We start from the raw sequence: 23,626 nt of genomic DNA on the forward strand, positions 1-23,626 counted from the left end.
TCCACTCATAAATCATTGCTTACAAAAAGTGCTCTTCATTGACATGCAGTGTCACTAGCGGTCTGACACCAAAACATCCGCTGACTGGCAATGTATCATCCAATAATGCAGTTTTTAACATGTACATTCATCACTGTCACACAACACACATTGTAAATTATTGTATATATTATTATATATTATTGTTCATGTTTTTGGACTTCTTAACTCACTAGTTTTTTTCTTTTTTCTTTTTTTTTGTCCTTGTTGAGCTGTAGGTCTTTTTTCTTATGCAAGCACATTAAGTACAACATTTTAACCGGAGTCAGATTCCTTGTATGTTTGCACATACTCGGCCAATAAAGCAGATTCTGACTCTGATTCTGACTGTGAGTTACTTGTTTTAGTCATTGTTCAGCTTCACCAGTTACGGCTTGAGACTCAAAAGATTAAATGTGAGCTTTTAACACCAAGAACATACATGATAAAAGTTTGATCCACACATTTACATAATAAATATAACACATGTATTACACAGTCTCTCTGGTTGTCTTTCTATAGATACCTGCAGCATAAGGACATACGGTATACATTTGCATTTAGCAAATGCAAATCCGTTTTTCCACACAAAATGCTTACAGTGCCAAACAGGTTACAGTGGTTGAATCGGTAAAACCAAGAAGGTATTCAACAAGGTTAGATTACTGCACTGTGGAAAGTTTCGTGTGCTGGAATGAATGGGCCATTGTGTCAATGTTGACAATAAGTTAGTCTGTGACGTGACAGCTTCGCCGTCATTTACAATGATAAAGATTTGGTACAATGTTATAGTTTTCTGTAACTCCAAAAAAAAAACAAAAAAAAAAACAAACCAACGGTCTTTGTAAATTCACACGAATAAAACAAACCGAGTGCTGTGATTTTTTTCTCGCCAAGTCAAATGAACGTCACACAGCCTCTGCAGGAAAAGTCAGGCTGCTCAATCGAGCCATGAGCAATCGCTCATCTGCCATCCCTCGGCCCAACTGAGAGAGGCAAACTCCGACACTCCGTGCGCATTTGTGCACCGTTAAAATGAACAGCTGTTTTATTTCCCCGGTATTTATCATATTAATGTAAGGCAGGAATCGCATTAGTTGTTATTCTTTTGGCGTCAGCTACCTTATCAGCTAATGAAAAATACGATGTCAGTTTAGTAGCTTGTTTGCTAGCTGTAGCTGATTGCTAATGTCCTGCTAACGGCTAAGCATTTGGCTTCACAGTGTTAATTGTTGCTGAGGCGTTGCCGCAGTTGTAAACACATCTTTAAAATATCTGTTTACATCAGAAACGACCATGTCTTGTCGTTAATATATTTGTTTGTGCAGTCGGGGGTTAAATGGCGCTGATAAATAAGTTTAGATGTAGTTGTGAGTGTTGACACTCCACAGTGTTGCTTCCCACCTGACACTCATCGCTACCTGTTTGTACCCTGCTAGCCACGTAAACTGCTCCTGCTTGGTGTTGACGTAGCAGGAGCAGCTAGCTCGCCTGTCCTGTCAAGCTAGTTACGCTTTATTGATATAGGCGTATAAAGTCAGTGGCAGCTTTGATTATTAGTATCAAGACACCCGGAAGACCGAACTCCAGCTAGGACATGCACAGTTGTGAGTCACAATGCTATAGCTGCACTTAAACGTGTGGCTCGTTGGTTTCCTGGTCCTGTTGCATTGAGCGGATGATGAAGCGGGTCATCTGGCTGATATCAGGATTAAACAGAAGAATGATGAAGCTACTCTTTGCCCTCGCTTTGATCGCCTACATTGCCTGTAAGTACACCCATATGTGTAACTGAATGTATTTCATCTGTTAAAACTGTCGACATTGCTGTGACTTTATTTTCAACCAAACTGTAAATTCGTGGGAGTAGTTAAAACTGTCACATCAAACTGTTTGGGGGCCAGGCCCCCACATTGCATCCAAGACTTAGAAGACTGGTTGCACATACATGAAAAAACGTAGTAATCGTGTTTAAACCAGCCTGACTGCTTCAACATTCAGGAACAATGAGATGTACTTCAGGAGGGGTTAGGTTTCTTTTTAAGTTCAGGAGGATGCACCATCTCATTTTCATGGGGTTCTGTTCCCACCAGGGGTCGAGGGAGTTTGATGTGATGAAGTGGTGGAGGCTTTTTAGATTTGTTTTATTTCCACACCTGCTGAAGCTAACCACTGATTGATCAGTGCATCAACAGAAAACTGATCAATGACTCTTCATGTAATTGATAGATTGTTCAAGTTCAAACGTTATGTATATATCACAAACTTTATCAAACTTTATTTATATATCACAAACTTTATCAAACTTTATTTATATAGCACTTTTCATACACAATAAAATGCAACACAAGGGATTAATCACAGAACACCAAACGTTGCCTCACCAGAACCCATCATTCCAGCCTCAGTGGTTTTTGAGAGGATTCTCTGATTTCCTCTGTTTTATAGACTGTAAATTGAACGATTTTCATCCTAAGATTGCAGATATCACGACAGAAAATATTTTCAAGAGATTTTTGACTGTGGGAAGTTTTGAAGGACAATTTTCATTATTTTATATAATCAGCAGATGAACCAATAATGAAAGTAATTGTTAGTTGCAGCTGTACTGGTATTATACATTAATTAAAATGACTATGCTGTCTATTGAAGTAAATTCCCAAGATCATCATTTTCAAATTTTATCAAGTACGAGTATAAACTTACCAAAACTAATTACTCTGACTGTCGAACAATTATCCTTTTGATGAAATGTTTGATAGGCTTGTTACTTTGCTTTGCTTTGTTGAACAGAGTGATTGTGTCGTGGGTGCACAGTGAACATGGTGTCTGTGAAACTCATGATGTCATCCCCTGTGCCTATCAGACCATATGGCGACAGAGTCACAGTAAATTTGACCATGTTGATTTATACTTATGAACCTTGTTTTATTGACCGAAAATGGCAACAGTGGCAAGTATTTTATGACAAGCTGAGCTCATGTGTTCATCTTATTTGATTCTCATCATGGGTGATTATTCTTCTAATAATGCTTTGTAAGCAGGGCTCAACAGTTTATCACTAATGTAAGAAAACATGCTTGTTTGGTGCAGACCCCAACAATTGTCACGTTATTATTATCTTAATAGTTTTCTATGTAAAAATGAAAATTGCGATGCAAAAATGACCATTCCCACTCACCGTGAATTATCTCACAGTCAGACAGATTCAAGACTGAGGCTGACAAAATTGAGTCTGATCCCAGGACAAAATCCAGCATTGATTCAACCATTTGTCATTGGTTTAATTTTTAATTTTTCTCAGTTCTTATTTAAGATTAAAGATTAAACCAAAAAAAAGCTTGGAAGAAAATAAATAGGAAATAACCAGATTTGAAAGACAGGATTTTCATATTAATCCCTTTGAAAATAGTCAGATTTTTTTATGGATGAGTATGGACATTTTGATCAATGACAACTCAATGATTTAGAGCCCACTTGTCAAACAGTACAGTTGTAGGAACAGAGAGAAATTAAGAAAATTACTGGGACTTCTTTCACTGGGCTCTGTTTAGTAGTGTCGCTCTTTTTCTTTGTTAGACAGACTGTAATCGCTGACTGCACAATACATGCGCTTGAATTCATGATACTGGCTTTTTTGTGACAAGTTTTCTCTTTCTGTCTTCCAGCTGTCTGGGGAACATATACAAACATGAGGTACAGTTGATTTCTCTATTACCTAACTGCTTTTAAAGACAGTATTTTCCCCCCACTACAGCTATTTGATAAAATGGGCTGGGCTCCACATGCACGACATATTGAACTATTTCCACTTTTACAGCCTCTAAAAATAATCTCTCTTGCTCTACCCTGTGTAAACAACTTGCAGTTAAGTGGACCTTTCCCCGAGTCTTTGTGACGTGACTGTTGGCCTCCGCCTCGTCCCAGTTGTGCTGATCAGCACAGTGTTGAGTGTTTTTTTCAGGATGTACTTAGTGTAAAGGGTTTGTTTTTGGGGCCGGCTGAAACGAGCCATGTAGAATAAAATGATTTTTGAAATATCAGTATTTTAAGATAAGATTTGCTTATTTTTCCTGATGGAAACATTGATCTCTCATGATTCATTCAAGGCCTGTCAGAACCTTGAAAATCCAACACCTTACAAACCTGCTGGCACTTTCTGGCATTCAGAGGATTAATCTTTGTATCACTATTTAATCTGCAAGTTCATAGTGTCAAATATGTAAGAGTGGAAGAAATAATGCTTCATATTCATCATCTCTGGAATGGTTAAGTATAAATGCACTAATCAGAATTCAGAGGAGTGCCCGAGCAATGGCACTTTTACTCACCTCCATGAAGTCGTCATTGTGGAAGGAGTGAGTAATCTAATGAGGTTTTATACTGAACATGATTAGATTAGATTCAACAATATTGTCGTCAGAGTGCAACACAGAGACAACAAAATGCAGTTTAGCATCTAACCAGAAGTGCAAATAGTCATAATATCCAAAAATATATATAACTACGTGTAAGTAGTGCAAGTGGCATGAAGTATAAACATTATGAGGTAGGTGCAGGTAGTGCAAGTCATTTCTATGAAACCATAAAAACATGTGCAACACGGTATGTAAACAGGTGACGTGCAACAGGTAGTAAGTAGGCCAGTGGCGTTCTTCAATGGTCTAATGAATGTGATCTTTATCAGCACGGACATTGTACTCCATGATGTTATGTAGTTTTACCCATTTAATGAACCAATCCAGACAAGAGCATGCAGTGCGAGACAAAAAAACACATCATTATTCTTCAAACCAAGGGAAATCAGGATCTTACCGTTATGGATATTGCCTGATCAATAAATATGAAATGTTAAAAGTAATTTGCTGCTCAGGTATTGTGTTTTTATAGCTGGCCTGAACACCATCAATCTTGTTTCTCACAGTGGACTTTCACAGTCTCCCCACTACTACTGTCACATACATTTCTATATATCATGTACCAGATCACCGCTTGTCTATCAGGAATAGCTGAGCTGTGACGGCCATGGTGTGATCGAGATGGCATAAAACATTAATGAGTTGATAAATCTGTTGATGCTGTTCAGAGATGACAGCCACACTCAGTTTATTTATCCAAGGTTCAAAACAGCAAACATGCCCTGTCAAAGCCAGTGAAATAGTACAAGGAGTAAGAGTTGTGGCAGGAGCTGTTGTACATCACCTCTGCACTGTATTCCCTGTTGTCAGACTGGCCTGTCTCGATCTCAGAGGCTGTGTTCGGTCCCAGTGCAGCTGCGTTCACTGGGAGGCTGCTGAGCCTGGACACGCTCCCCGCTTGCCTAGCTCCATCCCTGGTGCCTGTTTCGGTGCACTTCCCACCAGCATTTTCAGTGTTAGCGGTGTGAACACCAACACTCCGAGTTAGCCAATAGGACAGGTGGCTGGCTGAGCTAACTTTTTAGCAGCATTTAGCGACTATTCTGGTGTTATGCTGCCCTGTATTTGTTTGGAGTATGACTTCAACAGGTGTCCAGTTCTTTTATATTGCCCCTTTAAGCTCTCTGGTTGTAATAGGCCATTATTTACAGTCTTGCCAACCCATGGGGGCTATGTGATTTTAGGATTATTGTGATGAATGTGTTTAACATGTCTTTAATTTAAAGGCACCTAGCATGCTTTGTCATAAACAGCTAACATAAAAATGACAGTATCAAGCTGTACATATATAGATACTGTGATATAAAGTTATGTGATAGGTGATTTTATTCATCTGTTAATGGATTGGTAGGACTGCTGTGTTGTGTGTTGCTATGTAACCGTGCTCCTCAAGTCAGGGGCTATTTTCAATGGCCTTGTGATTGTTTCTGCAATCATATCATCCCCCCTATCCTTGTCTTTGCCTTTCTCTCGTCATAGGTCGATACAAGAACATGGAGAAATGAAGATTGACCAGAGAATTGATGAAGTGAGTTTGATTCAGAAAGCTGTTTTCACCCCCTAATGTGTTTTCACCCTCCTTGGTCAGGAGGTCAGCTGTAGGTTCTCATCGAGTGTTTATCTCTCTGTCATAAACATATTAGTACACACTTTACCCTTGAAGACATATATGTGAGGACATTCTGTTGATTTACCAACCTCCACATGCTTTGGCCTTACATAGAGATGATTGATTGATTGAGCCCATGAATTGTGGTGCAGCCTGGCCTGAATTGCTTCAGTTTTAACCTCACCCACACCAATCCCAATCCTCGTAAAACGCTGAATTTTTAAGATGGCCTCGTGTGGAGAATTCAACCTCACATCTTTTTATACTTTCCAATTTGCACACTGCTGAGGCACATCAGGTAACGGCTGACAAGAGCTCTTGCATAAACATCACACTTTGCCCTTTTGTCAGATCAAAGTAAGCGCTCCTGAGCACAATTGGGATTTCTGAAACCCCTTAACATTGAAAACTGTTCCACTGTGTTAAAGGAGATGTCTTTCAATATGTGGACTAATGCTAAACGGCAGCTGGAATAAAAGTCTGAAGTAAAATAGGTCTATATTCTCATATATATATATATATATATAAAACATATTTCTCTATTAGTTGTAAGAACAACTCTTCATTTATGTATTATGTGTCAATTATCCCTAAAATTTAAACGCTGCAAAACTGATGGGGCCATTACACTCATTCTGCTACTTTCCCAAATTATGAGTTAAGCAGTTGTCTGTTCAGGCTAAATAAACTGACTGTTGCCCATTCCTGAGAAAAATGTGGAAATATCTGTTCTGTTTTTTTTTTTTTGTTCCTGAGAACACTGGATGTGTTTATTGACAGACAGATTCCCCACAGTTGAAGCATGTGTGCACGGCAGATGGCTGTGAGCAAAAAAACAAGATTAACTCTCAGCTTTCTTTTTTTGTGTGTGTGATGAGATCTTTCAACAAGTAGATGATGTTCCCTTAATATAAATGCTTACTATAAATGTTCATGCATCATGCAACTCCTCCCCGGACATAAAGCAAATTGCTTCTTATTTCTGTTTTAATTAATTTAGATTTTATTTATTTGATCACAGTTGAGCTTGATATGAATTTCCCTGCAAATGGGAAACAGAATTTTATATACTGTTCCCTAGTCTCACATAGTATGGGGAAAGGAATGTAGTATCGTAACTTTTTGAATATGCACTAGTATACTGTAGGAGTACCGTAGTTTGCCAATGAAACAGAATTCTCATGTAACCGCTGAATATTGACTTTGTTGAAATTCTGTTATTGTGGAGCAGATAGTATGGGCACTTTGGACAGAGTAGCTCACTGTGAACCTCTGTTGTGGAACATCAGTGCAATGTCACATCAATTTGTAATTTGACCTTAACACTTGTCTCAAAGCACCGCTGTGCTTAAGCTCAGTCTCATAACGTATTAAAATACAGCAAGTACAAAGACACTTCTTAACTTGTGGTGTAAGCAGGGTTTGGGTTCAGTATCATTGGCTTAATATGAATCTGAACACTTTAAATCAATGTTGATATCTTACATCTGTGGATTTGGCTCTCATAGGGTCATACTTTGCTTTCCACAGGGTATCTGCCTTTCCTGAAATGTCTGATGTGTAATTCAGTTTTCTCAAAGACAAGCCCTCAGAGGGTGACAAAAGTTAATATTTGAAAAGCAAATTATTTTTATATTTTCTCTTTACTGTCATAGGCGGTTAAGTTTGTTATGAATTATTTTTGTATCCAATCGTGGCCTGTCAGGAGACATTACACACCCACAGCACACCCACACTGACTTGTGCTCTCATCTCAAATACTGCATCTCTCCATTTTCGTCTCACTTCAGGCTGTGGCTCCTCTCAGAGAGAAGATTCGTGATCTGGAACAAAGGTGTGTATCCCTTTTTGATGCACAAATGTGCACACACACACATGCTCACAATTACTGAAAAGTGTTGTGACACACATCTGCAAAAAATGTCGTTTTCATTCAAAGCAAAACTAGAACACCTAGTGTTCCACACTACATAATTAGCATGAAGTGAGGCTTTAAACATGCATGCATGCATGTGCTTTCAGAGGCTAATGATTTGTGTTACCTCTGATGCCTTGAATGCTAATAAGGCAGAAATATAAAGCTACTTGTTTAGATGATTGCTTCCATGTGAGCCCCATGTTCGCAAACATGCTGCGTTCGAGGTTGTCTAAACCTGTAACATGCGACAGGATTGCAAGACCCTTTTAAATGAATGTACTGTATCGCCGCATGATCCTGAAACACCGTTGTAAAGTGCTGCAGGGGGATTGTGTAGACCGTGGTGCAGGCACAATCTCTGCTCTGTTGTTCATTTGAGACATGTTTGACACATTGAATGCTAATGAGACAGAACTATATTTGTGCTATTTTGGTGATTGAAAGTACAATTCTGGTTAATTACAACATCAGCATTATTTAGTTTGCCCAGCGTTTCTATCCGAGACCCAAGATCCTGAGATCTTGGCCTCTTGCAGCATCTCTAAATCAGTCATCACTCCAGAAAGTCAAATTTTTGTGTGTTAAATACAGTTTTTGCTCAGTAAATCTGTATCTCAAGCTTTAAATAAAGATGCAGTAAGACCCTGTGTTGTTTCAGTGCCTGCTAACCAGAAAAGAGTTTCTCGGGCAAAGCTCCACTTGTGGTTCATGTTATGAGAGCAGAGTTTTCATTAAAATGCAGTGAAGGTACATTTATTTATTATTTAACAACTGGAGTCATAGTTATGACACAGGTGTTATTCTGTCTTGTTTACTTCAGATTGAGTTTTTCTTGTTCGTCACTAAGGAGTTTTTCTTCTCTTTCTCCTAGTTTTTCTCAGAAATACCCACCTGTGAAATTCCTGTCAGAAAAGGATCGCAAGAGAATTTTGGTATGCAACAAATGCACAATTTGAAACAATGACACATTCACAATAGAGTCCTGAGTCAGTGTCTATTGTACGTGCAAGTCCCGACAGACTGTAACCCTAACCTCACTTACAGCTGTTCACACAATTTAAATGGTTTTACACAACCGCGGTCTTATTTCTAGCTGAGCTGGCAAAGTGGTTCTGTGGATGGCAAAGGCGCCCAGTGTGTTTGTCCACCACTTCGGTCCAGACTGAAATATCATTTACTCATAACATTTACTCAGTGGTTTGGAAAAGTTTGCACAGACGTTCATGTTCCAGGACAATGGATCCTACTAATTTTGGTGCTCCCTGACTTTTACCACCCTGAGGTTAACATTTTGTTGCCATTGGACTGTGATGAAATTTGTTTTCATTTGTTTTGTTCTCCTTTTGGATGAGTTGTAATAATCTGTCAGGATGACACTCTTGACTTTTCATCCAGGACCACCAGCAGGTCCAAATTTTAGTTTATGCAGTACTTTAGTTTATAACCAAATACTTGCAAAACTTGTCTCATTCCCATCAGCCTTGGATATCAAACGTTAGCATGCTCACACACTAAATTTGGATGGTGAACGTTAAATCCGCTAAACATGAGCATTTTGGCATTGATAATATTGTACTCACTAAGTAAAGTGCTGAGATCTGGGAACACTCATTTCATCATAACCGCAAGGAAGGGTTGCCAAACACTAAGAAAAAAATAAGACCCAGAAATTTCTTTTTCAATATGGTACATTTAAAAAAAAAAAAATGTGTGTGTTGCCTGAGTCTATTAACAAAGTAGTGAACACAAAACAAACATTTACCCAAGAAATTTAACAAATGAACCCTCTGGGTGACACGTGTTATTGCTAAAATACCCTTTACTGATGTTATTGTACATGTGTATTCTGCCACTAGATTACTGGAGGGGCTGGTTTTGTGGGTTCCCACCTTACTGACAAGCTGATGATGGATGGCCACGAGGTGACTGTGGTGGACAACTTTTTCACAGGAAGGAAAAGGAATGTGGAGCACTGGATTGGCCATGAAAACTTCGAGCTCATCAATCATGATGTGGTGGAGCCTCTGTATATTGAGGGTGAGTGAGAGAGTAATTGTTGAAGGTGGTGGCTTTGGTTTTACTTCCTGATGGGGATGCAGGAAGGACCAGCATGGCCAGAGCTGACTAAAACTGATTGAATTATGGAGGAGCCAGGGAGGACTCACAATTGTTTTTGGTAATGGTGTTTCTATTTTAATGACAAATGCTTAGCCTTTATCTTCTGCCCTCATGATGCGTATAGCTGCAGAGCTATGTGGCGAGCTAAATACAATTGCAATCAAGGTGGAAGACAGTTGTCGGCATTTGAAGTTTTCAAGTTGGTCATAGAAAAACTAGATGCTTTCATTTCATTTGGGGAGTAGAAGAAGATGCCTGACAATCTTTGTTAAAATGTCCAGGTTTTACTACTTATTACAGTAGTAGATATCCATTTATCTTAGAAAATGGACTGAAAACCGAGTTTCAAAGCTCTCAGAAGTTACATTGAGCGGTGAAATCTAGTGGAACAGAAGTGGGTTTAGACTTTGGCTTTCCATTACAAGTAAAATTCTAATCAACAATTTAATTTAAAAATTCAAGTAGTATAATTGAGATCACTGAGAGAACCATAACACAGAACATGAAACATTTCTGCATAATTTCTCAACTCTTTCTTTATGTTTACTACAGTTCACACAGAAACAGGCACACCCGTAAAGTACAGTGCTGTTCAATAGAGCAGCACTGCAGTAAATCCTACTTCAGTCAAAATTGTTGTATTTCGATTATGTCTGAGAGATGCTAATTCGGTAATTCAGTCAGTAATTCTGTCAGTAATCTGCTTACATAAATGTGTGATCAAGCCCTTTAGGTCTCTGCGTCTGAAAAATGTTTGCCAAAGTTATAATTAAGTCATTCAGATGTACAGATTGCTGTCTGCATACAGCAGTTGCATCTAATGTAATGGCCTTTGTGAGTGAAACCCACTTCTTTTACACAGGGTTGAATAAGGCTGTGGCTTGTTATTTCTTTCTAGCGCAGCTACAATACATCAAACATGAAATTTGCTGCTTATTGCCATAGTAGATGAGCAACACAAAACATTAACACACAAATTGTGCATGATCAAAGCAGGGATCTCCTGCATGTCTTCCAGGAATGTATTTGAGAAGCCCAGCCCACAACCCCTATCATTAAAACAGCTTAGTTAAGAAACAAACGTGTGATCAGAATGAACACGTCATCATACTCAGAGTCGTCACTTGTGGCTGAGTCACACTGTTAAAGTGCTGCTGTTGGTTGAAAACTGCATTTGAACTCAAAACAGACAAGATACTATATATACCACACAAAGTATCTGCAACTTGCACAGGTTGGGGTGTAAAAAGTATCTGTTTTTAAAAGGTCTGGTTGGTAATGGTTGTGATATATTATCCTGGTTGTTACAGCTTTGCTGCTAAAGCTTGTTAGAGCTGTTGACATCAGACAGCAGAAGTTCACAAGGGGATGCAAAATGAATCCCTGTGTGTCGCTGTATGAAACACCAGAGGGGTCAAAAACTACAGGAGGCTATCATGATGCTAATAAAGTTAAATATAGAAATGGACCCAGGCTTAGCTCACAGTTAGAACCTCTGCTTTGATACCGTTTCCATCTCTTCATTTATCCTCACTGGACAACAGCCTATGCTTCGATATGGTTACCTAACCTCAGAATCCAGTTTCCCAATGGGTTCTCATATTGCACGTGAGCTCTGGTGGCTATGATGCTAGGTATATCCTGGGTAAATCCAAGTGGTTTGGATCGATGTATATTGGGTATATAAAGCCTGATCCATTTTTAAGCTTTTGTTTGTTTGCTTTCTGTATACCACCTGTCAAAAGCACCCTGTGGAGCTCTGTTAGACTCAGAAACTGCAGGTGGGGGCAGGGTTGGGGATAGGGCTTTTGAAATGCTGTATGAACAGCAATGGCAGCAAGTGATAACAGCATTTTTTTATTTTTTATTTTCCCAAATCAGAAGCACAAGAACAGGCAGAGCAGAGAAAATAAAGCAAACTGAGGATTGAGCGGATAACACCATTGTGCAAGTATTAAAGCAAGGGAAGATGGAATTTCAGTCTGGTTTGTTGTATAGAAGAAGAATCAATTTAGAACGAGTCTTGGCAACTACATTGAAATTACTTGGCCATCCAATGAAATGCCATGACTGTCCACATTATTGTATTCTTGCATTTGGTAGAAATAATGTAAATAAGATATTGAGAATGTAAGTCCCCTCAAAAAAGGTAAATTGACAACAGGCAGTGGGAGATTTCCTCCTGCTGGTGATTGAAAATATGACGCCAGTCTCTTCTGTGAAGGAAATGAAGTTTTGCATTGTACAGAAATGTGGAGACAGAAGATGGAACAAGCTATGAAGGTGAAAATGTTTTTGTGTTATGAATCATGAGGTCAAGCCTTCAATTGGTGACGACATTCAGCTTGAAAAGCTGATAATAGAGTGGTTTAAAAAATGCGAAGAGGGTAGGGAGTGCTAGGGAATGGGTCAGAGATGGTTACGAGATAGCTTTGAACACATGCTAGACGATTAGATCTTTATGCATTATTTTCAAGGTTATGCCAAGGAAGCACATGTTAGTGACGCATGGATAGGCTTTGACGTCCTTTGAATCCACATTTACACATAAATCATTCACCAGCCACTCAACCAAATGACTCTTTGATTTAGGAACCCACACCCACATGGACATTTTCCTCCACCTCTACTGGTCCCTGTAGGCCATTGTGCCCTTTAAATTACGTTGAGCAGCGCAAGCTTTACAGGTGATTTGTTTATCATATGTTTTATTGGTGAATGAATGTTTTCCTTAATGATTTACTTCGGCGATTATAGAGGCTGCTTTCATGAATTTTAAGCCTTTGCACATACGGAGCAATGTCACTCCGGCAAATATCTTGGGATGTTTAGGCAACAAAACTAGAAACTGTAGTTCTAAACTGGACAGGACGAGGAAGCTCTTACCTTGTGAGACAGCTTGATTCACAAGGTCCTGAGAGAAGCCATCTAGCCGGGCTTCAAGTTATGTGCTTGTGGTCAGACCGCAGTGGTTCGAACCAGTCAGCGTCCAATGAGGAACCACTGGCAGCTACAGCCGGACATGGATTAGATGAGGCAACAGCACAAATGTTTGTTTGATGGCTCCTAACAAGATTAGCGTAGATGCTGCTGTAGCATCAGATATATCAGTACTGGAGACTATTTCTTAATAGACAGATCGTTCATCCAATCACCTGGAAAGAATTTTTTAAAACTTCCTGCGCTTTTCCAAACATTCTCTATGGACGACTTCAGAACAATCTGGCGCATCATGTGCACGGAAACTTTACCAGATTTTGGCGCCAGTTATATTGAAGGATCGCATAAGATACATAGATAAATACTTGTTTCTTCCTCTTTCTTTTTGCCCTCCTCCTGGCTTGTCTAAGCACTTTAGGGGAATTATTAAATCATGGTTGTGATTTGACTTTTGGTCGTGTAAGCTTAAGGGGGCTCACTGAATCTGGATGGTTTTGCTGGAGGCATTCACCCACTCCTCTTGTACGGTACATCACCTTCACCTACGTAACCTTAGCACAGTAATAAAAAATGTTTTGAAATCAATTGGGATGACAGATTGATGAGGAGATTCACTGTCGCCCAGGAGCCGCATCCACTGTTACTGTGAATCTCAATCCATCAAATCCGTTGGACTCCGTCCAATTATCTGTCCAGGTGGTTGACCATGTCTCTCACGGTGTTGATGAGATTCTCGTGTTCTTGGGGGTTACTGACAATGATGCTGTGGAGCTTCTTCATGTAGGAGTCAATGGTGTCAAGAGTGGGCGTTTCTCCCCTGGCTGGCAGAGCTACGGTTAAATCATGGTTGTGATTTTACTTTTGGTTGTGTAAGCTTAAGGGGGCTCACTGAAACTGGATGGTTTTGCAGGAGGCATTCACCTGCTCCTCTTGTACGGAGGGTTTTCCAGAGTGGTTATTTAAGGGGTCAAAGTGAAAATACTGGTAAACTCAGTTACTCTCACATTATTGATATAAGATACAATAAGACTTTATTGATCCCACACCCACAAATACTGTTGCCAGTATGGATAATAAATAGTGTCATTGCACAGTTGAGAAAAAAAATGTACAGCTTTTACAAAAATTGCACCAGATGAAATGGATAATGTGATCATATATTCAGACTGATAACAGTTGGGCAAAAAACACCCCAAAAAACAGTGTGTTTATGTAGAACTGGGAAAGACAGCACCAACACAGGCTGGTGTTTATGTGCAGGTGGTTCAGTCCAAACCAGTCTACAAGGTTGGTTATGACTTCCCATTACTCCAGTTCGTTTCCCTGTGATACACGTCCAATGATGGCTGTATCATCGGAGAACTCCTGGATGTAACAGCTGTTGGTGTTGTGTCTGAAGTCTGATGTATAGAGAGTGAAGATAACCCTCAGTATCGGGGTGGAGGACGACAATCCACAAGACCACAGATGTTAGCATTAAAAACGATATAAGATCAAAAATACATGCATAATGTATTTGTAAATTACTGATATCAGAACTGTACGGTAAAACCAGATCAAGTGTGTGCCCACATTCACGCGTCAGAAACAGGTTCAGTCAAACTAAAAGCTTCAGTTAAATTGGTGAAGCCCATCACAAGGGTCAAGGACAGCAAATATATTGAATGAGTATTGAAATCCAATCCCATTTGGGCACAGTCAAACTAAGGAAGTCTGATGAGTCCTGTATGAGGTTACTACTTGCTTTAGGTAGATGATATACCACAGCACAGAAGCACAGAGCAGGATCACATCAACCCAACCTTGATCAGCTGTAATGTATAGGATGTTAAAGGTAGCATGCACCAGTTAAAACTAGTTTAAACAGAAGCAACCCTCCTCCTCTGCCTGCACCAGTGTGCACTCACGCGTTAGTGATGTAATGACCCTTCCCTCTTTTATAGTGTACTTGGTCATGTTTCCAGCAGAAACAGAATTAAACCCTTACATTTTTTTAGACAGCTGTGATGGAGCCCAAAATTTAACAGCTGCTTTACTCCTGAATTTCATTGCATGAACCAGGACCATGCGTGTGATCATTTTAATGTACAGAGGAACACAGAACTTAGTTATGCTGCTGTGCCTCATGTATAAATGCGCACAGTGTCTCTCTCAATGGGGACATGAAAAAATGAAGCTTCAAATATGTTCAGATTTTAGAAAATCTAATTAAAATTCTACATAAATGATGTATTATTTCACCCATCTGCAACCCATCTGCCTTTAATCAGAATCTTAATTTTTATGACCTGGCCTGGCCCAGTCCACTAATTATTCACAGTGCCTGTGGATATACTGTCATTGCAATCTGTGCATCACCAGCACATGTGGTTCTCTCAAATCATGAACAGTTTGTGTGATCAAGAATTCAAATTCTTCACTAACTATAAAGTATCATCATGACACCTTGTAGACCTTTTCTTTGTTGATCACAGTGCATGCTAGTAGAATGTCAATCTGAACTGATTCCCTCAGTAGTGTACATCAGACGTGACAGACACGTTTTTGTGTGACTCTGTTAAGGTCAAGGTTCCACAAAGCTGCAGCATTTAGAAACAGAAGAAAGAATTCATTTGCTCTGTCATTTTGATGAAAACAGATGTGCATTTAAAGATGAGATGATTTGTGTTTCTCCTGCTGCTCTTTACAGTGGACCAGATCTATCACCTGGCATCTCCAGCCTCTCCTCCCAACTACATGTACAATCCCATCAAAACACTCAAGACAAACACTATTGGCACTCTTAACATGCTTGGTGAGTACTCAAAGGTCATGCTACAGACTGAGTAAATAAAAGAGTAAAGTATATGAAAGTAAAAAGAATATATATATGTATATATACTGTATATTTTTTAATTTAATGTGCCTCTTGCTAAACTTTCTTAAGGGCACTGTAATGCGTTTGTAATTCACCATTTGTAATGTCATGTGGAAATAAAACCAGTTAATAAGCCACAAAATACAGTTAAGTTATTTTCGAGTTGTCTGAGATTCGTCAGTGCTTTGAGATTCAGTTGATAAAGATGTGTTTTCATTCTTTGTTTTTCTTCCCTGTGTAGTGTGGGACAAAAGAGGAAAAACAAAATCCACAATACTTACCTGACCGTTATTCACCATCATTAGTTTTTGAGCTTTGATTTATGTCAACTGCTTACAGTCCAAATATCCAGCGAAGTACTTAATATTTTAAATGAGAGTATTTTTTCTTTTTTGTCTCGGGGCTGTCAGGCAGCAGAATCTTATATTTAATTAAAACATCTCCTGTGAATTACTGCTTATGTCAGTAACAAATGGAATCTGTATTTCATGAACCAGAACTAAAGGGCATTGTCAGTATTGTCAAAGCACTGCATAAATATTAACACATACTTTGATAATATTTGGAACATTGCAGTGGAAGACAAAAAAGAGCAAGCACTATGTGTTTGTTTGAAAGATGAATAGTTTGTGCAACCTTGGCAGTAGTACAGTATGTGCTGTCTGATCTGTCTGTGTACTCTGTGTACTCTGGTTTAAGGACAGGGTTTGATCTCAGAATTGCAGAAGAGGACTGTTCTCACTGTGTTGTTTCTTCCAAGGTCTGGCCAAACGTGTGGGTGCCAGACTTCTCCTGGCTTCTACTTCTGAGGTTTATGGAGGTAAGAACAATGCCTCTCACACATCTTATAGTTTTTTTTTACATAACCAGAAACAAACAGGTTCTGCTTTACAATGACTGTGAACAAGTGTGTAACTTTATGGACTTCTTTAGACTGGATACAACAGAATTTTGTTTCTATGAATCATCCAGCAGCCCTCAGTAAAATGATGTGTGGACTGATGCAGCAGCCACATCCAAAGAAATGTTTTTTTAATCGATCTTTTTAGGTTTTTTGTCTTTTTTTGAAAGCAGATTGTTAATCATGTGCTAAAACTTCCAAAGATGGCCAACGTTTGCACATTTCGTAATAATTTTCGGAGACCAGCTGTCTGCCACATCTAGATCTTCATGATTGCCTGTGCTTTATTCTAGTCAGTCTCACATGGTTATCATTGCTTTAGAGGCAGCATTTATGATAAATCAATATTGGTACTCTTCTGGGGAGTCAGTGGTCACGTGAACCTCTGGTGTGGCTGGAGCTGCTTCTCTATGGTAGAGATGATGCTACTCCCAGCTGGTTTGTGTCAGTCAGTCATGAGTGGAACAGAGTCAGTGTTTAAAACAGCTGCTCATAGTAGTAGGTCACTGCTTTGCACCTTGATGATTTCATGTTGTAGGTTGTCAGGCACATCAACTGGTTCCAAATTATATTTCAAAATCTGTCTGAAAAATGTGTTCCAGATCCAGAGGTGCACCCACAAAATGAGGAGTACTGGGGCCACGTGAATCCCATCGGTCCTCGAGCATGCTATGATGAGGGGAAGCGTGTAGCAGAGACCATGTGTTATGCCTACATGAAACAGGTATCACCACTGTAACTCCAGGGTACATTTGAAAAAATATCTGGTTTCAGAGCGGTGATAATGTTTTTTTGATTGATGCTCATTTTAGTCTCTGTGTAACAACAATACACAACACGTCATTGTCCAAAACCATGGTTCAGCTCATGGTGTTAATTTGGAACAAAATCATTTGATTTGTTTTGATGATGATAATAATATGGTCTGTACAATATTATTAAGAAGAAACTATGTTTATTTTATCAGGATAGTACAATAGCATAACAGTGCCCTTAACCTTTACTTCCCCAGGTCTCAAACAGTCAGATGGAATCATTCATTTACTGTGAGGAGGTTTTTAAGAGCATAGTTTGGTGTCACTAAAGATGTATCGTGTTAATGACACCACTCCAAGTTGAGTTTAATGAAGAAAAAAATCACAGCATACTTCAAGCCTGATATCAGTTAAAAGCTCTTCAAAATTTCATGCATGTTTCCTTAAATACCCAAATGCTGTTGAGACTTTTTGATTATTTTTTTTCCTGTTAGGGCTTGATTGACACCAGCCTTTGGTGATCAGATATGATTGACTTGTCTTGCCTTTCCTTCAGGCAGGTGATATTTATTTATCTGCCTCGTCTCCCTCTCCTCCTCAGCTGCTCATTGTTTTTTTCACACCTGCTGGGAGAATTCCTTGAAATGGTTGGCTTTCAATATCCAACTGTCAGTCGCTTGTGCAGAGAGATGAGAATATCACACGTTACATCTACTGCTCAGTCACGTAATCGAAATTCATTAACATTTAAAAACCAATGAGTGTAGGTTATGCACTGGATGAAAAAGCGTGTCTTGCCTGATCCTCAGACAGAAGGGAGACATTGGAAACAAGGAAAACTGGTTGTTGTAATTGCAAGTGGATATGATGCATTCAAACATTTCATCATGTGCTGTACAAGACAAGCATACGTCGCTATATTTCAAGCACTGTTTCATATGATTGAGGGCCCCTTTCTCAGTTTCATTAGAAGAAGTAGTTCAATGTGTTGGCATGAGTGTTGTGTATGAACAGTTCCAAAGCCGTTGCCATTCAAGAAGCTTTGCATGCTGAAGTCAACATTCTGAGTTTCCTCTGAATTCATATCAGGACCTCTGACGCCACAGGTGTCGCTGTTGCTAAATGGAGAACATAGTTTTTTACCGTACTTTTGGTGATTGGTTTGCTGAATACGGCTGTAAAATTTCTTAACAGGGACCGTGATTTGAATCACCCTGAGAGCTCTACACTTACACTTTTTTTAAAGGGCTCCGGTCCCACTTCAGAAAAATCATTTTTAAATGGAATACTGTCACACTTTTTAAACATTCAATATACAGTATCCACATAACGCAGGGCCACACTGACTGAATTAAGACTATTTCTGGTTAGTTAGTAATTGGGACCCATTAAAGGAGAGGGATGCATTATGCTTTGCTAATACGTCTGTTTTCACTTGTGGATTTGTAATGACAGACAGCTTAGAGCTTGTTTTTAGGGTTTGCAAGAGTTCAGTCCCAACTCAACTCGCTTGTTGAATCAAATGAAGTTTAACTTTCATCTTTTGAAAGTAAAGTTATAAATAACTAAAACTGAGATTCAGTTGAAATGTGTTGGCTGAGAAAGCAGAAACATGTCAGCTTTGAGTAAGAGGCTAATCAAAGTTCACAATCTGTCGATAAAACCTGAAAATGTGCTGAGTGGAATAGAATATCTGACACATTGAATTAGCAGGTGCAGCTGACTTACTTTTGTACACCTCATTTTTCACAAGCTTCGGGCTTCACTTACTGAAGGTCTTAATTCAGAACCAATGGACTGTTGAGCTTAAACTATTGATATTATAGGAATGAAAGTTTATCTGGGAGACTCCTCAAACTGATGGTCACACTGATTTGTGGAGAACACATTAACTAGGCAACAGTGAAGTGTTACATTGGTCTTTTGTCAAGTTACCTACCAAACTAATGTTGATTTACAGATTTGTTATCCTCAGAGCATAGAAAGTTCAACCTTTTTGTCTAAACTTTGTCTCTGGCACCAGTACAGGATGTTGCAGTTCACGGGGGTGCACCAGCAAATGTAAAATGTTGTTTATTTATGTATTATTCTAATATTATTGAGCAAGGAAAATGGAAATAACATTTCATACCGGGAGGTTTACCATGGACAGTAACGTACATGTAGATGCACACTGAGAATGTAATAACCCTAAGGCAATGTGGTTGCCTGTTAAAACACATAATTATCTTTTAATATATGTATAACACATTCTTTTAATGTCATTTCTGACAAACATGCCGTCCACAACAGAGATAAAGCTTGGTCCAAGGCTAGGTCCAGTGACACCCCTGAGGGCTGGTCAACCTTTAGGCAACCAAGACGCAACTGCACCAGCATGATTAGGAAGCCTTAATCAAACTCTTATCTGTCACCTCTCTCTGCCTCTTGTAATTGCCACCACATTTTGGAACTCTGTAGCACCTCAAGAACTCATAACAGTCAAACAACATCTGGTCATATCACCAATAGATCATCCATGGCTGAAGCTTTTAATTAGCGTTTCCTCTCCTCTGGTATTTATTTAATGTCTGCAGATTCAGCTGTAGACAGTTACCATATCTGTCCAGCAGAGGGAGTCCATATTGCCTCAGCTTCTTCTGACTGCAGATTTTCTGAATTTTCAGCCTTACTGGTTTCATATATGTACACACACACACACACACACACACACACACACACACACACACACACACACACACACACACACACACAAGGAAATTGACTCCGGTTTTTCATTGCTCTTGGTGAACACAGGATTAGACATACTGTTAAGAACAAGTACAAAAAAAAGCCGAAAAATAAAGATAACGAATGGTGAGGACTGTAATATACACAAGTATGTGAAAATAGGTGTGTGTGTGTGTGTGTGTGTGTGTGTGTGTGTGTGTGTGTATCAACAATAACCAACAACATAAATAAAAGTCTATACACAAGTCAAGTGTTCCTGTAAATTGTGAACAATACTATAGTGCAAAGAAGTAGATATTGAGTATACGTACATGGAGTGGATTATTGTGTACCGTATATGCATGTATACGTGTCTATATACATTATATACAGTGTTTAGCATTTAAATTGACAGTGGACGATGATAACTGTAAAAATATAAGTCATGTTTTGGTTTTTGAGGGATACTAACACTAGATGACTGATTTAACTATTCACCAGAGTGATGGCCTGTGGGAAGAAGCTGCGCTTGTGTCTGGTTGTTTTGTTGTACAGTCTTCTGTTGCACCTACCAGAGGAGAGAAGTTAGAGCAGGTTGTGTGTAGGGTGTGATGGGCCTACAGTGATGTTTCCTGTCCATTTCCTGACTCTGGAGATGTAGAAGTTCTGAATGGAGGGCAGGTTGGCACCAGTGATTTTTGTTTTCTACAGGTCATCTGTTCATGTCCTCTTTGGTGACAGATCCAAACGAGGTTGTGATTGATGTGTAGAGAACCGACTGGTAGATGGCAGTTTAGAACTGGATCAGCAGCTCCTGAGGCAGGTTGAACTTCCTGAGCTGGCACTCGAAGTACATCCTCTGCTGGGTCTTTTTGATGGCAGTCCATGTTGGACACCCACTTTAGGTTCCTGGTAGACAGTGGATCTCAGAAACGTGAAGGTTTCCACAGCAGACAAAGTGCTGTTGAGTACTATAAATGTAACGGGCTGGTTTCCAAATGCAGTACCACCAGAACACGGATATACCTTGTACAAACTTAAATCTTAAACTTGGCAGAAACAGATAAGCAGCACCAAGTTCAAAGTCTTGCTTGGATGTAAAGACTCTCAATATAATTGATTTTGCAAAGCACTAAATGACCAGAGGAGCCTCACTCAATTCAGTCTCTTGTTGAACTCTGCGTTTCTTGAAGTGTTTGGTGAACCAAACACCAAACAGTCACAGGCAGGCAACGACCCAGGAAGTGCGAAACACCGGATTTCAGAGTCTCTTTCAGTGTTTGGTGAAGCACGCACCAAACAAGCAGAGGCAGACAAAAAACAGTAAGTGCAGGGCAAAACACTTAGTCAGAGACAGAAGGCTGAAGTATTTACTGGGGAACACAAGATCAGACACAGTCACAGGCAGGCAGGTTCACAAACAAGCGGTCAGTCCAGTAGTGAATGCTGGACAGTCTTGCATGGATAAAAAGAGCAATCTGGCAGTGAGTGAGTGTGGGAGAGCCACTTAAATACTGGGCTGGTTGGGAATGACGATCAGGTGAGTGGATGGGTGGGCTTTGCTGGCCAGGAGAGCAAGAGTAGATAAGTACTGGCTGAGCAGGTGAACAGATGACATAGAAATGGGAGCAGGTAAGAGGCTGACAGCCCTGTGACAATAGGTCTAGATGAAGCTACAATTAGCTGGTTCCACTCTTTCCTTACAGAGAGAACTCAGACTGTTGCTGCTGATGGTACTCAGTACTCAAGTCAGTTTGCCATCAAAAATGGGTTGCCACAGGGGTCTATCCTTGGTCCATTGCTGTTGACATTATACAGTATATATGTAATTCTTCCCAATCAATAAGTTAATGTCCTTTTTTTTTCTTTTGAAAGTATTCATCACGTACACCAGTGACTCTGAGTATCCTGCCATTAAAACTTTATTAAAACTTACTTTTTTTTCTATCTATCTTTTTCCAACCATAAAACTGGTGTGCAGTCGACCTTCATGTCTGTCCTTGACTATGGAGATATTTTGTATAGTCATACTGCCCCATCAACACTTTACCAGCAAAACCCTGTGCGTCATAGTGCATTACTTTACTAGCTTTATGCTGATTGTGTTCTTGTGAATTTTTCCTATTTCTCTCTTGGAAACAAGATCTTATTCTCAATGAGACTGCTTGATCAAATAGATATTTCATGAAATATAACATAAAATAACACACCAGTCACCGATTGGATGCCATCCATTTCTGTGTAGTTGCAAGCAATACAATTTGTGTCAAGCAACAGGAGTGTAGTCACTAGAGAAGGTTTATTTTTCAACTTCAAACTGTCGTCATTAGCTTACTGCTTTCAGCTCATTCCTCTCGGTAATCAGAATATAGTTGCCTGTTTAATTATGTGTGTACGTACTATCTATGCACTGACCATCTTATACATTTACAGTGGCCATGTGCCCTCACCTGCACACCTTCTGAGACCTCTTCATTGTGTTGTCCTCATTGTATCTTTGCTGTTAACCATACTGAATATATTTCTTGGTTGTGTCCATTGAATTTCAAAGGAAGCTTCTATGTAATAGGCATGTTTTCATTGTTGTTATATGACCTTCATCCCATCTGAAGTGGTATTGGTAGATGCAGTGAGGCTGACTTATGAAGGTCATTCATCTTTTTTAAAGGGGAGCGTTTGATTTAATTTCCTCTGATACATTCACATACAATGCAAACAACTCTGCTTCCCATACAAACAATAACGGCAAAAGGGCTAAATCAAAATTTTACGTTTAAATGAAATATTCCATATATTGCAAAGAATTTATGGGCACATTTTCAAGTGACACCATCTGGACATGCACACAGACAAATAAAATTAAACCTGAATGATTCTTAGGGAGATCAAAATTATGAGGAGTTGTTGGCCAATAAATGACATATATCTGAAGTAATGGGTGGAAATTGTTCAATATCCCAAGAGGAACACATAATGTTCCAGCTTGAAGTACATAATTAACCACTGAATCTAGCGGTCAGGTCTGGGAACAGCTTTTAATGATGTGGGTGAGGTGGATGTTTGTTTTTTTCAATGAATGGATGAGAAAGAAGTATCTGGTTTAAGGTAAGGGGCTCACTCTGTTACTGAATGCTTACTGTATGGCTGGTTTACTGAGCAATGCAGAACTTTTATTCAGATTTTGACAGGGGGAGGCTTAAAAAATTGAAATTAAAGTTACACCTTTTCAGAGATTGGGTGATTGACAGCTGTGCACAGCCTTGTTGTGTGTTAATCTGCAGCTGACATATAAACCTGCGCTGGTGTGCTGCTGTGCAGCTTTGACACTGTAAGCATCTACTATTATAAGTGACGTGCATCAGACATTTATCTGGTATATGGGG

At 39.4% G+C, this 23,626-nt stretch overlaps 1 protein-coding gene across 1 annotated transcript in view; it reads left to right on the forward strand.

Moving 5' to 3' along the window:
* The first annotated feature begins 987 nt into the window (after positions 1-987).
* The window catches only part of uxs1 (UDP-glucuronate decarboxylase 1), a 29,345-nt gene continuing 6,706 nt past the window's right edge, over positions 988-23,626 (forward strand). The window contains exons 1-9 of the mRNA XM_076747149.1: positions 988-1,787; positions 3,687-3,714; positions 5,916-5,964; positions 7,836-7,879; positions 8,835-8,895; positions 9,820-10,000; positions 15,711-15,815; positions 16,639-16,698; positions 17,382-17,503. Of these exons, the coding sequence (XP_076603264.1) occupies positions 1,697-1,787; positions 3,687-3,714; positions 5,916-5,964; positions 7,836-7,879; positions 8,835-8,895; positions 9,820-10,000; positions 15,711-15,815; positions 16,639-16,698; positions 17,382-17,503 (741 nt within the window). The 5' untranslated portion in view covers positions 988-1,696. The remainder of the gene's footprint in view (positions 1,788-3,686; positions 3,715-5,915; positions 5,965-7,835; positions 7,880-8,834; positions 8,896-9,819; positions 10,001-15,710; positions 15,816-16,638; positions 16,699-17,381; positions 17,504-23,626) is intronic.

Source organism: Chaetodon auriga, chromosome 13 (assembly GCF_051107435.1).
Source record: "Chaetodon auriga isolate fChaAug3 chromosome 13, fChaAug3.hap1, whole genome shotgun sequence".
Lineage (NCBI taxonomy): Eukaryota > Metazoa > Chordata > Actinopteri > Chaetodontiformes > Chaetodontidae > Chaetodon > Chaetodon auriga.